At 41.3% G+C, this 19,024-nt stretch overlaps 1 protein-coding gene across 1 annotated transcript in view; it reads right to left on the bottom strand.

The window, feature by feature from the left end:
* LOC117457436 (S-adenosyl-L-methionine-dependent tRNA 4-demethylwyosine synthase TYW1-like) overlaps positions 1-19,024 on the bottom strand; it is a 112,337-nt gene that overhangs the window by 54,863 nt on the left and 38,450 nt on the right. The window contains exon 8 of the mRNA XM_034097526.1: positions 2,270-2,399. Coding sequence (XP_033953417.1) covers positions 2,270-2,399 — 130 coding nt within the window. The remainder of the gene's footprint in view (positions 1-2,269; positions 2,400-19,024) is intronic.

The following is a 19,024-nucleotide window of genomic DNA, read 5'->3' on the forward strand; positions in this document are numbered from 1 at the left end:
TCTATCGCAAACATTTGTCTGATCTCTCTATGAACTGACCCCCAAGAAAAGAAAATTGTAGGGCACGGGCAAAATGATTAATATTTCGACTAGATTGTTTCCCATAAAGAGTGGTTCAGCAATTAGTCCGTAAAGAATCATAAACGAGTGTTACTTTGTAACAAAGTTTATTTTCTGCAATCTAACCAAATCCCATTCCTTGTGGTCGAGCACCATGTGATAATAACTTCTGTGTCGGCCTACATTAATACTTCATCACTGCACCATTCTTAATACAGTTTAAATCCAACATCAATTTTTTTTTTTATTTGGCCTGAAAAATGTGATTGTCTGTACATTGTTAACATAAGTGTAAATGTAAACTTAAATTAGAGATATTTCAGTGAGTCAACGTCCAGCCCTCAAATGGAGACAGCCATACTTCTCAAATGAAACAGTCAGAGACATAATGAATTATATTCAGAGCGGCACAAGAAGACCTTTTATGGTCACTACCTATGGTCACTACGTGTCTGGACTTTGAAATAGTCTGAGCAAGAACATGGTGACAGCAGCTGGCAGTATGGTTTTCTGAGTGTGGGAGGAGGTAAAGACAGTCACTGGACTGAAAATGCAACACACATTGCCCTGCTTCACACTCGCCATGTAATACCTCTGATGAGATCAAATTGACCAATTTATCCGTGTTGTTCAGTGAGTCCTCTTCACTTATTCTCATAAATTACGAGTGCAGCTGTTCACATTTCACACAATCATTTATATCTCTGCTCTCTGGCTTTTACAGAGTGCCAGGCTTAGCCTATGCAAAGCCACACACACACACACACACACACACACACACACACACACACACCACACACACACACACACACACACACACACACACACAACACACACACACACACACACACACACACACACACACACACACACACACACAACACACACACACACACACACACACACACACACACACACACACACACACACACACACACACACACACCACACACACACACACACACACACACACACACACACACACACACACACACGAGGGAGACAGGTAAAGGGAAAATAACCGTTTGGCAATCAGTTGCTGACGACACGCGGAACATGCTGATGGATACATTTTTTTAAGATGTGTTTTCATCTGAGCTAAAGCAGAGAATATAGGGTTTGTGGGATTGGGTAAAGTGACATATTTTATTATTAAACAAGTTATGAGCAATAAAACTAATGTGAAAAGTGAATCATGCCGATTTGTTAAATTTCAAAGAAGCTGTAAAGTTTCTCTAAATGGTAAATGAACTGCATTCATATAGTGCTTTTCATTTGTTGTGCGACCACTAAGAGCGCACACACACATTTATGCAGATGCAGGGGCTGCGATAAAATACAAACTACTCTGGCACGCCATCAAGAAAAGGGGCTGTGATCCAATTGCAATTTGGGTTTCAGTATCTTGCCCAAGGACACTTTGATGCATTGGCTGCAAGGGTCTGGGAAGCAATCAGCGACCCTCAGATTGTTTTGACTGATGGACCTTTTTTCACCCTCTGTCTGAACCCAGAGCCCAATCTGGCGTTTCAAGAAGGGGGGGGGGGGGGGGGGGAGTGTGTGGGAGAGACACTCCCTCTGGAGGAAACACAGGGATTGTAGCCTTTACAGACATGCACAAAAACCTTTATAACACACTACAGGGAAAGGAACACACAAAGAGCACAATAGGGCCTCTTTAAATTGGGTTTTTCAGCAGCTGATTAACCTTTACATAATTCTACCAGAGTTTCCAATATGTTGCTGCCTACTGCTTGGTATGCAACATAAATTAGCATTAGAAGCAAGTAAAGAGGATACTTGATAAATTACACCAAACATCTAAATGATCTTCTTACCTGGCACCTAGATATGTAGCTGAAATTCCAAAAATGGCTATAAATTAAAGTTTTAAAGAGAATTACGACTGTGCTGCCCTTGTGGAGAGAGAAGGGTTAAGCATATATACTGACAAGCAGATGGTCTGTAATTCAATTTCTTTTTTTCTTTTAAAGCAGAACAGCGCAGCTAGATAATATGAATAAATGATTCACAGTCACCAGTGACACCAGCAGATGTTCTTTTGGAAATGAAACAGATTTACATAAGTCAAAGATTCATAAAAGACCACCACTACATGAAGTGGCCATTATAAATCATATTGATGTTTCTCATTTGATGGGTTTAATGCTAGGACTTTTACTGAATAAAACATCTTGCATTTTCTTACCTTGTTTTGTTAGTGCTTCTCTCAGGGCAGGTGTAATCATCTCTCTTCTTTCCGCTTCATCTTCAATCTTCTTCAGTCCATTCACCTTGGATAGCTTCACCATCAGGCCGTCTCCACCCTCCTCTTTGCTCTGCCGCAGACACAAAACTCTGAGTCACTAATTGTTTATGACCAAGATGGTTAAAATGCAGCTCTGGCGTCTGTCACAACTATAGAATCATAGACTATAAAGGTATACGTTGTATGCGGAGGATAAACCAATTGACTGCTCATTCAGAAAACACTAGTAATGTTTCAGTCAACAAAACCATGCATAGTTTTGAAATGCATTTAACAAGAAAATTATACATTTAAAAAAAGGCTGCCGTCACAAGAAGTGGCCCAAAACTAATTATTCTTTGCATATTTGACACCGACATCCGTTTTCATTTTCCCTAAATCTCATGGAATGTGGGGAATGTTTCTTTTGCGATGCAACCTCAGTTTGAAACTATCGTAACTAATGCAATTCTGATGTCATCAAATCAATCAATCAAACTTTATTTATATAGAATTTCATACAAAAAGGTAACAAGGTGCTTCACTATGGGCATAGATATGTCTCATAATTATTTGTGTGAACATAAAAATAATGTGTGTAAATATGTGATTTGGAAATGTAAAACACCACAAATGCAAACTCACAAATAAATGTGCAAGTGTAAAACGGATCTGCAAATACGCTAAATATTTTCACAAATAAAAAAAAGTTCTGTGATTATCTCTTTAACATTTGATTTACAACTTTCGATCAGGCATTTGTGAATCCATTTTGTATTTGCCGACCAAAAATGTGCTTGCGGATCTCAAATCTCTGCTCGTGGATCGTCTTTTTACACACACGGAATTTTGAGACATATTTTCCGCCGGTCTCGGCTAAAATCTACTCGTGTCACTCTTGCGGCTTTCACACCAGCGCTTTTCAGTTTCTAGCTCCGAGCGGGAGCTTTTCTGGTTCAGCTCCGGTTTCCCTTTTCAGCTCCCGCTCTGTGCACACCGCCCACTGGCGCCCCAGAGCTGCCCTTGCTGCGTCATGACTTCACCGTTTACATCGCTGATTTGCCCCCCAACGGCAGCCATTACGGCAGCTCACAACAACAACAACTGCGTCGGGTCGATGATCGTGTTGCTTTTAATCACACGAAGCCAGAATAAATTGAATAACGACTTCTCCAACCTTATACTTTGCTCTGAGTGCCGTGGTTCATTGTTTATTAATGTGTTTCTACAGCATTTACCGACCGCTGCAGTGCTGCTCTTCCACGGGAGTTTATTCTCCCGTTAGCTCCCGGTTAGCTCACACTGCAGCGGCCGCTCTAAAGTATTCACTGTCCGACTCACACAAGCAGCTGATGCATATCCCCAGTTCCCCTTAGCCTAAGTGAATGTGTGTCAGTCTGAATTGATACTGTTTGGTATCACAACGCTTATTATGAAAGTTTCTCTGGTATAAAACGGGTGATGTTGGCATAGCAACCGAAGCTAAACTGACTACTTGCATCCGATAGCTGCAATAATACAAAACAACACGTCTGCCTCTCTCCACAATGATCGATAACAGTGAACGGATGGTCAAAGTAAGGCACAAATAAACAGAATCACACGAAGCCTGGTTAGTGTTGCCTGACTTTATAAAGTGTGTTTATAGGCACTACTGCTTGTAGGCAGGCATAACAGTCGACCCATGTTCAGGGGAGGTGGGTTTAGTTTCCTGCACGCCTCGACGTAAGAGAGACGTAAGCGACGTCACCTCTTAGCTCCAAAGCTCTTGCCTCTGGACCGACAATGTTTTGGAGCTGGAAATGAAGCGGATTCCGGAGCTAAGAGCCGGCGCCGCTGCGGTGTGAACTGGAAAACCCGGCGCTTTTCAGGCTCTAGCTCCGAGCCGGAGCTGAAAAGGCGCTGGTGTGAAAGGGGCATCTGTGATTTTCGGAAACCACGTGATGGCCTGCTGATGACGACATTTCCGCATGATTTCAAAGTAAGAGCATGATGGTTTGTTTAATGCTCTGTTTTTTTTTATAATGAACAGCGGAACATTAGATGCATTCTTTATCATCATCATCATGTTATAGTGATACAGTTAGTTTGTGTTAGTTTATTGGTTCAATACAGCATATATCGAGCACTTTCGTTGATGTTGAAATACAGGCTATACGCCACTTTCGGGTCCCGGGGAACAGCTGGTAGCGAAGCTCCCAGATAAAACTATTTCTTCATTGTTTGTTGTGTATTCAGTCAAGCGGGTCAAAGTTACAATGTAAAATTGTAAGTACAATGTAAAGTCCTGTACTCTGCAGGTGCCGGTAAAGAGCAATACAATGACAAAACCTTTCCAAACAAAACAACTAGTAGGTAGGTAGGCAGGCAGGTATAGGTAGGTAGGCAGACAGGCAGACAGACAGGCAGACAGACAGACAGATAGACAGGTAGATAGATGGATAGGTAGATAGACAGATAGATGGACAGACAGACAGACGGACAGATACAGTGGGGCAAACAAGTATTTAGTCAGCCACCAATTGTGCAAGTTCTCCCACTTAAAAAGATGAGACGCCTGTAATTTTCATCCTAGGTACACTTCAACTATGAGAGACAGAATGGGGGGAAAGAATCCAGGAAATCATATTGTAGGATTTTTAATGAATTAATTGGTAAATTCCTCGGTAAAATAAGTATTTGGTCATCTACAAACAAACAGGATTTCTGGCTCTCACAGACCTGTAACTTCTTCTTTAAGAGCGTCCTCTGTCCTCCACTTGTTAACTGTATTAATGGCACCTGTTTGAACTCGTTATCAGTATAAAAGACACCTGTCCACAACCTCAAGCAGTCACACTCCAAACTCCACTATGGCCAAGACCAAAGAGCTGTCAAAGGACACCAGAAACAAAATTGTAGACCTGCACCAGGCTGGGAAGACTGAATCTGCAATAGGTAAGCAGCTTGGTGTGAAGAAATCAACTGTGGGAGCAATTATTAGAAAATGGAAGACATACAAGACCATTGATAATCTCGCTCGATCTGGGGCTCCACGCAAGATCTCACCCCGTGGGGTCAAAATTATCACAAGAACGGTGAGCAAAAATCCCAGAACCACACGGGGGACCTAGTCAATGACCTGCAGAGAGCTGGGACCAAAGTAACAAAGGCTACCATCAGTAACACACTACGCCGCCAGGGACTCAAATCCTGCAGTGCCAGACGTGTCCCCCTGCTTAAGCCAGTACATGTCCAGGCCCGTCTGAAGTTTGCTAGAGAGCATTTAGATGATCCAGAAGAGGATTGGGAGAATGTCATATGGTCAGATGAAACCAAAATAGAACTTTTTGGTAAAAACTCAACTAGGCGTGTTTGGAGGAGAAAAAATGCTGAGTTGCATCCAAAGAACACCTACTGTGAAACATGGGGGTGGAAACATCATGCTTTGGGGCTGTTTTTCTGCAAAGGGACCAGGAAGACTGATCCGTGTAAAGGAAAGAATGAATGGGGCCATGTATCGTGAGATTTTGAGTGACAACCTCCCATCAGCAAGGGCATTGAAGATGAAACGTGGCTGGGTCTTTCAGCATGACAATAATCCCAAACACACCGCCCAGGCAACGAAGGAGTGGCTTCGTAAGAAGCATTTCAAGGTCCTGGAGTGGCCTAGCCAGTCTCCAGATCTCAACCCCATAGAAAATCTTTGGAGGGAGTTGAAAGTCTGTGTTGCCCAGCGACAGCCCCAAAACATCACTGCTCTAGAGGAGATCTGCATGAAGGAATGAGCCAAAATACCAGCAACAGTGTGTGAAAACCTTGTGAAGACTTACAGAAAACGTTTGACCTCTGTTTTTGCCAACAAAGGGTATATAACAAAGTATTGAGATGAACTTTTGTTATTGACCAAATACTTATTTTCCACCATAATTTGAAAATAAATTCTTTAAAAATCAGACAATGTGTTTTCTGGATTTTTTTTCTTCTCATTTTGTCTCTCATAGTTGAAGTGTACCTAGGATGAAAATTACAGGCCTCTCATCTTTTTAAGTGGGAGAACTTGCACAATTGGTGGCTGACTAAATACTTTTTTGCCCCACTGTAGATAGATGGATATCATATATAGATACTTCATTCATCCCAAATTGTGAAATGTGTGGAAACAAGTATAAACACAATAACATTAAATATAAATGAAAGCAATAGACAGGAATATATGCATATATAGTAGAAAGGACACGATGAATATTATAACATTTGATGTAGCCTTACTATGAAGGCTGACCTAAATACGGTGCTTTTCTACAGATTACTTTATTACTGCACTGGTAAAGTAAAATTAGGCCGATTAATAAGATGTGAAGTGCTTTGTAACTTTGACCCGCTTGACTGAATACACAACAAACAATGAAGAAAGAGTTTTATCTGGGCTGCTTCGCTGCCAGCTGCTCCCCCGGGACCCGAAAGTGGCGTATAGCCTGTACTTCAACATCAATGCATGTGCTCGATATATGCCAGGGGTAGACATTAAGGGTCGGTGGAATTGTATTATCAAAAAAAATCGACTAATAATGAAGAAAATTAACACATTTGTTGCAATAGTAGCCTAATTTATGCACTAACTACATTACTACTTGTACTACATTTGAATCATCAGTTCTTCCTCATTTTCCTCAATTGTTCATATTTGGTTTATTAAAATAATGATATTGTGGTCATTGTTAAAAAATGTCTGCTATTATTATGAGTATTAGTATTTGTATAATGCGCTTTCTGCCTTCCTGTCATTAGGAGTTAGACATGTAATTGATTTGATTAGAACCTTCATTATCCTAAACTGCTGGGACATTTTGCCAATACCTTTATATTGTCTACTCTTCACTTACTTGTCAGCATAGGTCGGCATTGATGTACAGAGCCGACAGAAGACCTTGTTTATACTGGCATCATATTGAGAGGTGCAGTGACGCGTCCTAAAACCAGGAAGTAAGCTGCTGGTTCCCTCGACAAAAAAGCAATGGGATTTCTCCACAGGGTTTTGGAAAACAGCTGGAAATAAGGTCTGTGGAAAACAAACCTGTTTGATAAATGCATGTTTTGTTCAGCCGGGTAATCTCCACATGTCTACCCTACTTTTATAATTTTATAATCATAAATCTAATCGATAGATTATAAAAAGGGTTTTAGGACGCGTCACTGCATCACGAGAAGCCAACTCCATCGATCAAGCTGGCTGAAACTTTCTCTCCCTCTTCTTCGCATGCTCCCTGTCACTCTCCTTTAACTCCTCCGGTGACTTTCTTTTATTTGAAGATTGTTTTTTGCCCGGCTACCGCTGGTATTAAAAACATTTTGGCGAATGGTTAGGTGGCGCGATAGTCTGTAGTAAAGGAGCGCGCTCCCGCTCACGGGAGCCTGCTCGCGCTGCGCTCCGAAGCAAACAGCTGTTTGCTTTTCACCCAACAACGACAACCGACTCACGGAACGCTATGTTGTAGCGTTGATAAACTAAACAATTTAACTAAATTACTAGTCAAAATTCCACAGGACAATTTTTTTAAAGCAATATTTTTAGTGGCCCGAGCGGGCAAGTGGAAAGTACGTTATGCTGGCCCGGGGTGTCTAAATAGGGCTTCCGGGCGAGCAGGCCATTTATAATGTCGAGCCCTGTATGCTATATTGATCCAATAAACTAACACAAACTAACTGTATCACTATATGACGACGACGACGACGACGATGGTAATGATGATGATGATGATGATAAAGAATGCATCTAACGTTCCGCTGTTCATTATAATAAAAAAACAGAGCATTAAACAAACCATCATGCTCTTACTTTGAAATCATGCGGAAATGTCGTCATCAGCAGGCCATCACGTGGTTTACGAAAATCACCGAGTGACACGAGTAGATTTTAGCCGAGACCGGCGGAAAATATGTCTCAAAATTCCGTGTGTGTAAAAAGACGATCCACGAGCAGAGATGTGAGATCCACGAGCAGAGATTTGAGATCCGCAAGCACATTGTTGGTCGACATATACAAAATGGATTCACAAATGCCTGATCGAAAGTTGTCAATGTTAAAGAGATAATCACAGATCTTTTTTTTATTTGTGAAAATATACACACACACACACACACACACACACACACACACACACACACACACACACACATCTGTACAAATGAGGCAGTTATTGTGACAAAAAAACATCATACATTTGATGTGTCATTAATATCTACGCAAAAATGTGCTGGCTTCCATTGCACAGCAGTGTGAAATGAAACCGTTAACGCTGACTTCAGGACTGTGACCAATTTCTACATTTAAAGGTCCCATGTCATGCTTTTCCGGTTATTACCCGTCCCCTTGTGTGTTATGAAGGTTTTTATGCATGTAAACGGTGGGAGTCAAAACCCTCAAAGTACACCCTGTAGCGAGTAAAACTCTAACACAGAAAATACCTCCCCAAAACGCCTCGTTGGAGATACGTCACTGTCCATTTGATTCTTCCGGGTACATCATGATGTCATGTCGTCCCCGGAACGAAATGGAGCCGTTACGTTCGCGGAGCAGTTACGTTAAGCCCCCGCTGATTGGTCTAAATTGACCAATCCACGGACTTCCTCACACACTCAGTGCAGGCAGCTCTGCTGATCTCTCCTCCCTGGCTGCAGGCTGATAACAGACAGTTGGGATCGCGGCGAAATTCTCTCGGCAGACCCATTCTCACAGCGTTTATCAACCTTTTTCTTACTCAATATCAAGACACACTTATTGTTTTGACTTCGGCTGTGACTTTGTGTGTGCTCACGGTGAGTTTGGCTGTGTTTCGCTGTGTATCGCTAAACAAGGAAATCACACCTCCACGGAGCTCAGCGCGATTCACAACGTCCCGACTGGTCCCGACCAATCGGAGCACACTGTGCTCACAGGGAGGGGGGGGGCAAGAGCTGCAACGAGCTGTTTAGTGGAGAGAGTGAATACTGCTGAATACACATTTACAGAGATGCTGTGAGAAACCAATGTGAATTTGGAAAATTGCACAGTATTTTTCTATTCTAGTAGACCTCAACAATGGAATTATGATTAGTGGAAATGGCCATGACATGGGACCTTTAATTTTTTTTATAAACAACAAAACAAAAAACTGAAATTAAAGCTATGAACTAATTTGAGCTTTAAGGCTTGCAGTTTGATGTAGCCTTTAGGTTTGTAGGCTTTAAATTAGTAATATCCAAAGATGTCGATGTAATGAAATTATATGACGGACATGCATTGATAGTAATTAACTTTTACCTAACTCTGTCAAGCATAAGAAATGCATTCAGGTATCACATGTTAATAGGATTGTGTATGGTTTAACCAGAGGACTGGGTTTGGAATCCGGTTCCGGACCAGTCACTACATCTGCCTCCCTGTTTCAACTCTGTCTCTACAATGAAGGCACAATACCAGTTACAATGCCAGTACCCTTAAAGGTTGCAATACGAAAATACAATCAGGGAGAGAATCTCCATGTAATTCTCGAAATTGCGACAAATGAGCTAGCTGATAGCAATGCTAACGGAGCTTGAAGCAATATAGTGCAAACATAAATTAAAGTGCTTACCTGGCTAGAATTGTTAACTGAACTAACCGGAATACTGGAAGATGGCGTTACATTCCCGCGGCAACACTATAGTTCAGAAAATGCTGCTTGAAAAAAGTTGTAACTTTTGGTATTGGTATCACTTTAATAGAATAGAATATATCTTTATTGTCATCATACAAAGTACAACAAAACTTATTTGGCAACTCTCACTACAGTAATGTGATTCCTTTTGTTATTCTACTTCATTTTCTACCCATCAGCGACCAAGCACTACTTCACTTCACCACAGCGAGTTTGGGCTGTAACAACTGCCGCGGTACTTGGCCAATCATACAATCGAGCCAGTCACTAAATAAAAGAACATTAAAAATACACAAAAAGGTACAAATGCAGGCGTGGTTTAACTGGAACAGTTTGATTACCACTTGCTACTGGATTATTTTCATTGAAACTTTAAAAGGCTTTGAGAACACATGCAACGTTACAAATGTGTCAATCGACATGCCAAGTCTAAGGGTGCTGTAGGAGCCAAAATGCTTGTTTTTGCCTTACTTATTATTTGTATTATTATCTTGTATTTCTGTTTGCATCGCGTTTCATTCTTATTGTTTATCACTTCCGGCAATGGTCACGTGGGTGTGGTTTATTGATATTTAGTCACCTGTTGGATTCATAGGGAGGATATGATGTAGGAAGAGGGTGAATTTGCTCCGATACTTTCTGTTGACCGTCAGGTCTGGAGTCGTATATTGTTTGTTTTCGTCTTTATTAAACACCATGGACTACAAATGACTACGGACTCTTATATGGAACGCGTCACAGCAAAGAGCATCTTTTAGCCTCTCAGCAGCTAACTCATAGGGAGTTATTGCCGCTACAATTAGTCAACAGAAAATGGATCGCCGCATCGAAGACGCGACGGAATGGACCGGATCCTAAGCAGACGAAGCCAGGACGTTCGGGATCACGGAGTTGGAACACTGATACAGTTTCCCCCTCGGCGAAGTGGAAAGGAAAAGCCACAATTCACCGTGGCCGCAGGCGGACACTGATTGACTGGAGCACATCACAGCCAGTTGAGGCGGTAGGCACAATTGCGTTCTTTCTGTGTATGTTTTATTTTGGAACACAGTTTGGAAGTGCCGCCGTTAGTCCATTGGGGACTGCTATTTGGCCTGTTTTGTGCGTGCTGGTTATGCCGATATCGGCGAAGGTTTGGATTTCCGGAATTGTTTGTAACGTGCACAGCTGTGATCACTGATCAGGCACCACGTCTGTGACAAGATTGACATTAGTGAATACTGTTGTGTGCATATTGGAACATGCAAAATGAGTGATAACAACGAAAATGAGGATGGAGTGGACAGTGTGTTAAATATTGGAAACAGAACTAGCACATTTTCTTTTCATGGCTCAAGATCCAGAGTAAGATCAAGAACTGCATCTGCTTATATAAAAGCTCAGGCGGAAGTGGCCGCCCTGATGATTTTACAAAATCTACTTCAAAAGAAACATGCTTTAGAAAAACAGGAACATGAGCTGAGGAGAAGAAGAGAACAACTGGACCTAGAAGGAGACATCGCCGCCACCATGGCTAAAATGAAGGTTCTTGCTGCATCAAAGAAATCCAGTGTTCCGAGTAGCTGCACTACAGGATCTGATGGCAAGCAGTCATATTTTGTAAATGAACTTAAGGAAAAGAAAACCCTTCATATCAAAACAGATCCTTTTGTACCCCAGCCACAAGTTATATATACATCTGCACCAATCATTCCAGAGCACAGTGTAGCTAATCTAAAAACATCAACAATCACAACCAAGGACAGAGCTGACACTGAAATCATCACATCTACCATAACACTCGAGTCACAACCTCATCCAGTAGAAAGCAAATTTGCAACCATGAAAGCGGGACAAATTAAATACGACATAGAAACAAAGGAAACTAAGATGTACAGAAAAGAACCAGCCTCTTTGCATACAAGTGGCCTTACTGGGGCCGGTGAAGAGGACTGCAAACTCTCAGAGTCAGTGATGGGTGCCAGCAGGACATCTGTAATGACAGTGAATATGCTGTGGAAACATCAATTTAAGATGCACTATCCTGAAGGTGGCAGAGACATCCAGAGACTTTCCATGGGGAATCAGCGGTTCCGGGATCCAGTCTTAAAATCTGCCAAACTATTGGAAGGACCAATCACATTAGATTGGAAAAGGACAAGGAAAAAAGGACTTGTACTTGGGATTCAGATGAAGACAAATAGTGGCTTTCTGAACATACCCCTCAGCCAAGTACGCCTTTTTCATGAGGCAGAGAAACTTTTGCCGTGTCTAAATAATTTTAAATGTTTGACCTTGCTCCTTGCCCCCTGCATACAGTGACTATGTTTGCACCCTGCACTCACAATACTACACACAGCAGACTTGATTGCTTGTATACTGATATATGAATACTGGATTTAAAACATGATGATCTGCATATCATTAGAATATACAGTGCTTTATTGTAATTGGTTTTGAATAATTATTATAAATTGTTATATAATAATTAGGGGCCGGAATGTAGGAGCCAAAATGCTTGTTTTTGCCTTACTTATTATTTGTATTATTATCTTGTATTTCTGTTTGCATCGCGTTTCATTCTTATTGTTTATCACTTCCGGCAATGGTCACGTGGGTGTGGTTTATTGATATTTAGTCACCTGTTGGATTCATAGGGAGGATATGATGTAGGAAGAGGGTGAATTTGCTCCGATACTTTCTGTTGACCGTCAGGTCTGGAGTCGTATATTGTTTGTTTTCGTCTTTATTAAACACCATGGACTACAAATGACTACGGACTCTTATATGGAACGCGTCACAGCAAAGAGCATCTTTTAGCCTCTCAGCAGCTAACTCATAGGGAGTTATTGCCGCTACAGGTGCATTCACACCTAATAGTCCGCTCTCTGTTGCACACCAGACGACAGTTTGTTACATTGTTTCTGTTTTTCAGAAGGTTCGGTTTGCGTTCACACGGGCAAAACTCAAACGGACTATAAACTTTAAACACAAGTCATGTGCTCGGAAATGCTGGTCAGACATTAAGGGGGTAAAAACACGAATCCCGGCAATTTCTACCGGAGCCTCCGCCATAGAGCATCGGCACTTTCGCCAGGTTATTCTCATGCTGCTGTTAGTCTGGAGATCAACAGACACTAGCGGCACGCGCATATGATTATATAATCAGACAACGTCCGTTAAAAAACATTATAACACATATAATGAGACGTTCTGCAGTAAGGAGGGGCGTTTCACCGACGACAGGTGTTCTTACTTTTATGTAGCTGACGGAGAATTTTTACTTTACACGACACTGTTCAACACTTCATTCTGCTTCACTCTTTAACTAAACAACCGCGGATGTCTTGAAAATCTCTTTCGGTAAAGATTTTGAAGATATCCACGTTCTTGTGACACGTAAATATACGCTTCCTATGTTTTGGTGCAGACTGCGTTCACACCAGCGATGAACCGCTCCAGAGTTCGCAAGCAAGCGCTCCGAGACCACCTATTTTAGCGGACCAGAGTCCGGTTGTTTAGTTCACTTCAGAGGTCTCGGATTGTGTTCACACCGACCCAAATGAACCGCACCAAGCGGCTAAACGCACCAGGGTTCGATTCAATCGGACTATACAAGGCAGGTGAGAACGCGCCCTAAGTTATTAAGAGTTTTTAAATAGTAAGACACCAGTCCCTTGCTTACATATGTAGGTGCAAAAGTCCTTAAATTCAGACAAACTGATTGAACATCCTGCTGCAGGATGCAAGATCAAGGTTCTGTAAGGACTCCAACGGAAACAGAGAGGGTGAATGAAAAGAAGACAGTTCTACAGAAACTGCATTATGCAGTAATCTTTTTAAGTAATCCAACAGTAGGAAACAGCATCCAGAAAAGTTAAAAAAGCTAATTTGAATATGTATCTGCTGCTTGCTATAGGATTTGAAGCTTGCCACTTTGAAGAACTCAGAGATAAAAGAAAGAAATTCAAAAGAGTTCGATGTTTGACAGGACTAAAGATCAAGGTTGTGATTCTGCTGTCCGTGTATGGCTTTTATGTGTCACAAACATTAAACAGACGTCATTTTTTTTTTATAAATGGACATCATCTTGTGAGAACTAGACAGGGTAGTCTTCGTTTAAGGCCCTTCAGGGGCCAAGTGAAACACAACAAGAGGCGTACATTACAGCAAGACAATTTATTGCACTTCAAACCACAATGGCTGTTTTGATGCAAAAGCTGCTGCAGCCTGTTAGTTTGAAGGATTAACAACGTCCTTCAGGCCTACAATATACAATACAATATATATATTGCAATATACTGCCTTTTTATGTAAATCTAAATATCTAAGAAGTGCTGTTTACAGATGCAAAAGAAGATTGATTAAGTCCTGCTAGAAGAGTTCCCCGGTACATGGGAACATGTATTACTTTTCAGTTAGGTCTGCTGGAGGAGGTGCCTTTGAGATGTCCAATTAGTCCAGCAGATATGTGAAATATCTGAAAGAATTGTGCTTTTGATGATAAAAACATGAAATTTGGCACACTGTTAGAGCATGCCCTAAGGAAGATTTTTGGCACATTTTTGGCAAATTTGTCTAATGGCGCTATTGGACAAATGTGCGATGGCCCTATAGCCAAAAATCTTCCTTAGGGCATGCTCCAACAGTGTGCCAAATGTCATGTTTTTATCATCAAAAGCACAATTATTTCACATATCTGCTGGACTAAATGTGAAGGTGACAGCTCCACCCAATTAATGTGCTGCTGTCCCTGCTCCATCTTGTCTATAATGCTCGATTTGTCACCTCAGCAGAGAAACGCTCATAAGAGGCTGCTACTGTCAGCCATTGTTGAAGAATGTAGTATGTGTGTATAGTGCTGCGTACCGGTACGCCGAACCGGTACTGGACTTGTAAAAAGTTTCGGTTCAAGTCCGGTTAAAACCGGAACGTCAGGAACCGGTACTTGGACTCGCAAAAAAACTAGCACTTACGTATATTCTGGTGTCTGTGGTTATTTAAACATTCCCTGATGAACGTTATTCAGCGTCAATAAATGAGTGCTAATCCCAGTGTGCTCAGTGTACAACATCACATGTCATTTCACCTTCGATTTACGGTTTGAAAACGTAGAATTTCGCCACATGCTAATGCTAACCGGAAGTGAAGAATTTTCAGAATAAAAGTTTTAAGTTAATAGTGTGAACTTTCGGTTTTTTCAGAATAAAAGTGATTTAAATTAGTGTTTTTAATTCAAAATTACGCCATATCAACATTGATTTTAATTTCTAACAGTATGTATTGTAGAGTTGTAGAAAATACATGGTGTACAGACAGTACAGTACACTCTGACTGTACAGTCACTAGAGTGTAGCCTATACTGTATAGTAGGTGTGTAACAGTGTGATGCGTATAGTCTACTCTACACTCTACCTTTCAGCAACGTTTTAGGGATTTAGACTCAGTCAGCTCAGGGACTGTTTGGTTACTTTAGTTTGGTAAATGAAATAAATGTTTGAACTTTGTAGTAGTTCACTGTAGTTGCTGTCATAAGTCATTTGTAGACTAAGTGGCACATTTGTACTTTGTAGAGAAATGTAGACACGAGTTGGAAGGGAGCACAATAAACCTGATGAGTTTGAATTTGAGTTGATTATGAGTTAATTTTCAATTGATAATTAGCTCACAATAAGTTCACTTTAGTTACTCACACAACTTGACACAAGCCATGGGTTCAGGTCCGGACTTATAAGTCCGGACCTGAACCTGAACCTCTGGACTTGAGTCCGGACCTGAACCTGAATGTGAGTCCAGGTACGCAGCACTATGTGTGTAGGGAAAAAGTGAAACTTTTGTTAACTGTTCCTGTGGAGCTTGCAGTGGCATGGAGCCAAGTTCAATGAATCTACACATATTAGGGCTATACACATGGCATGTGCCTCTGAGTCAGGGATTCTATCCAATACACTTTTTGTCAAATAATACATCTCCACAAAGTCCTCTAACTGTTCCTTCTGAGTGTTGGCTGAAAGGATGCGTTCACTATTTCAAAAACAATTCTAAATTATATTTGAAAACAACCAAATAAATACATCCCTCCCGTCAGTGCTCCTTTGAAACATAAGCCACTTTACCACCACTCACTCCCCCTGCCAGTTTTCGTTTTATATATGCATGGTATTCCCCTGTCAGGTGTGGAAAGTTGTCTTGTGGCTCAAAGTACTTTACCAAATAGTTGAAGCTTAATTTATATCTTTTTCATCAACATTCAAATTATAATTTTAGGTTGATGACGTCATAAAAATATACTGTCAAACGTTCTATGCTTCCTTTGAATACCCCAAAGAACCTTATGTAAAAAAAAGATTGACCACCATGATGATTGCCTGTGTAATTGTGCAGGAATGAGTCCTACAACCTGAAATGAGTTGGTCACCATTGCCAGTTCCCTCCGCCCAAAGTCAACAGTTTTAGAAAGTGACTTTGGTTAAATGCCTATCCTACGAAATAAAATGCATCAGAACTTGTAATGGCGGAAGCATTGATGGGGCTTAAAAACAGCTTTCTAACAAATTACTAAATGAGACTAAGCGTTTCACATCGGACGTTAGCCGCCTTTAGCTTAGCGGTTGTGATGCACAGCCATGCAACTGTGATGTAGTTAACTTAGTTCCTATCGTTATCCTTCCAGGTCAACCTCAAAGTCCGCCATATCCGCAACACTCTACGGCCATTTGCTTAGCCAGGGCTCTATGTGCAAACCAAGGTTTTCTTTTCAGTAAACCCTTAAATCACAAAGCTATCTGACTGTGAGGAGATACTCGCAAAATGTGCCAATAATTGTATTGGACTTACATTTGTAGACTTTTAAATTTGCTTTATATCCAAACCGGGGCTGAATATTCTGAAGCCTGCAATTTAAACTTCATAATGGGGTTCTTCGTTCTTAGCTAGCAGAAATGCCAACCTTTACTTACTGCATCCGTGACACGCGGGATTCTGACAGCATACGCAATATGTAGCCAACAGTGCTACAATCTGTCCCCGTGGTGTTTCCGTGCAGCCATAGCCATTCATTTGGCCCCAGGCTCTGCTTCCCACTGTTTGGCTTTACCCTCGCTTGAGGGATCTCAGACATTCAGTCATGCCCGGGCCTGTCTGGACTAACAGAACTGGGACATTTCCCAGCACCGGGTTGTGCTCTGAAACCACAACACCACATGGGACTGATACAGACAGACAGTGCCGTGATAACACACTGAGTGAGCAGGTGACAACGGGACAAACAGAGAGACCTTTATTTTGGAGAGGGGGCACAAAAGAGGAAGATAGGGTATAAAAAGAGAAAGACAGAAAAACAAGACCTAAATATGTTTAATACACTGGAGATAGTTGAAGACATGTGTAGCCCAAGTCACCCTTGCACCAGGCTGCCCTTAAGGCATAAGTTAATACAAACATGTTAGCATATCAGTATTGTAAGATAATACATCTTGTAAAACATATCCGACAATAATCATTATTTTACTATTACATATTGAGTTTGACACAAGGATTTGCTTGCTTTTTATAGGTTTCTTAGTCTTTTCTTAAGGGGTTTCATTTGGATTTATAAGTTGTGAATAATAGTAGATTAAAAGTACAGTAATCATAATGAATAAGAATGTTTTTAATTGAGATTTTAAGAATATTATCATATGCTCAAAATGGACTTGTAGTCATTTTCTCTAAGGGACTATTATTACTTGAAGTGAGTGCTCCCTAGCCATGTTATTCAGTTACCTGTAGTGGGAGCTAGATTACCTGTGGAGTGAATGATTTCTTACCGGGTCTTGTCATTTTTTTTTTTAAATGTGGATTTAACTGCTTGTGACACATACGAATAATACCGTATATGTTCGTGTTTAGTCCAGATAATTTGTTAATACAACATCAGATAGACACGTGTAGGTTGTGACGAACTACAGATAGACCGCATTTCTGCAGTTAAACATGTCTAAAGAAATGTCTGGTGAAATGGCGGTGGTGGTCATCTATTTAATATGTCCCTTAATGAAGTCGACTATGGAATTTGACTGACACCCTACTTAAAGATATATGGCATGCAAAAGTTAAAGGTGACCTATCATGCTATATTTGAACAATATATGGGGCCATACCTATATAAAGTATATAAATATAGTTTTTTTTTCAAAACACCAAACAGATCCTGCATTTTAGCCATGCCTCATTTCGCTCTATTTGCTCTTTCCAGCGCTGTTTTTGCAGGGGGCTGATTCTGTGAGCTGCAGCTGACCACGCCCCCCTGCAGGAGAGGGGAGCGTGCTCTGAGATCAGCTGCTAGGCTGCAGCGGGGAGAAGAGGGGGACAAAAAGAGATCTCCATCCTCCGTGTTTTATTCTTATAGAAGTAAGAAGAGAAGTAATGGGTCAGAAACCCTCCTTTTTACGCAGCGGTCCAGACATAGACATCAAACGGCGGCGACACATATTCAGTTGCCAGTTACTTTGGCATTAGGGCAGGGATATCTAGATACTTTCCAACGTTTGACATCATGAATTGTGCTACTTTTAAAGCAAGCAACGATGTTTTCAAATCTGTAATCAAAAAACTCCTCAAAAACGCTATCGAAGCAGTTCCTGCCGTTGTTACGTTAGTTCAAACAGTAACAACGGACAATTTTTCTTAGCGGATGCATGTCAATTTAAATCAATAAAATCATTTTCTAAATCCATAAAAGCATTTAAATTAATATTGGGAATAACACCTTCATGCCGATCTAGATCCCTCCGCTTCACGTCGGGCTCCTGATCAGCCTGTCGGTGTTCTTTTCCCCATAATGACCGCGTCGCTGCACATTATCCCTTACATATGATTATATAGAGTCATTATTCATTTGTTTTAAAGCAGGAGGCGCAACCGCTTGCCTCGGGGAGGGAGAAAAAGAGCCATAGCGGAGAATAAACAGAAGTGCAACCATGGCAACCATGCAAGGGAAGTCTTCTTCGCTGCTTTTGTGGCAGACTACAGCGCCACTTACAGGCCTGGCATATGTACTACAGCGTCTCCAGCGCTTTCGAGCGGCAATGGTCGGCCG

The sequence above is a fragment of the Pseudochaenichthys georgianus genome, chromosome 13 (assembly GCF_902827115.2).
Source record: "Pseudochaenichthys georgianus chromosome 13, fPseGeo1.2, whole genome shotgun sequence".
In the NCBI taxonomy this organism is placed as follows: domain Eukaryota; kingdom Metazoa; phylum Chordata; class Actinopteri; order Perciformes; family Channichthyidae; genus Pseudochaenichthys; species Pseudochaenichthys georgianus.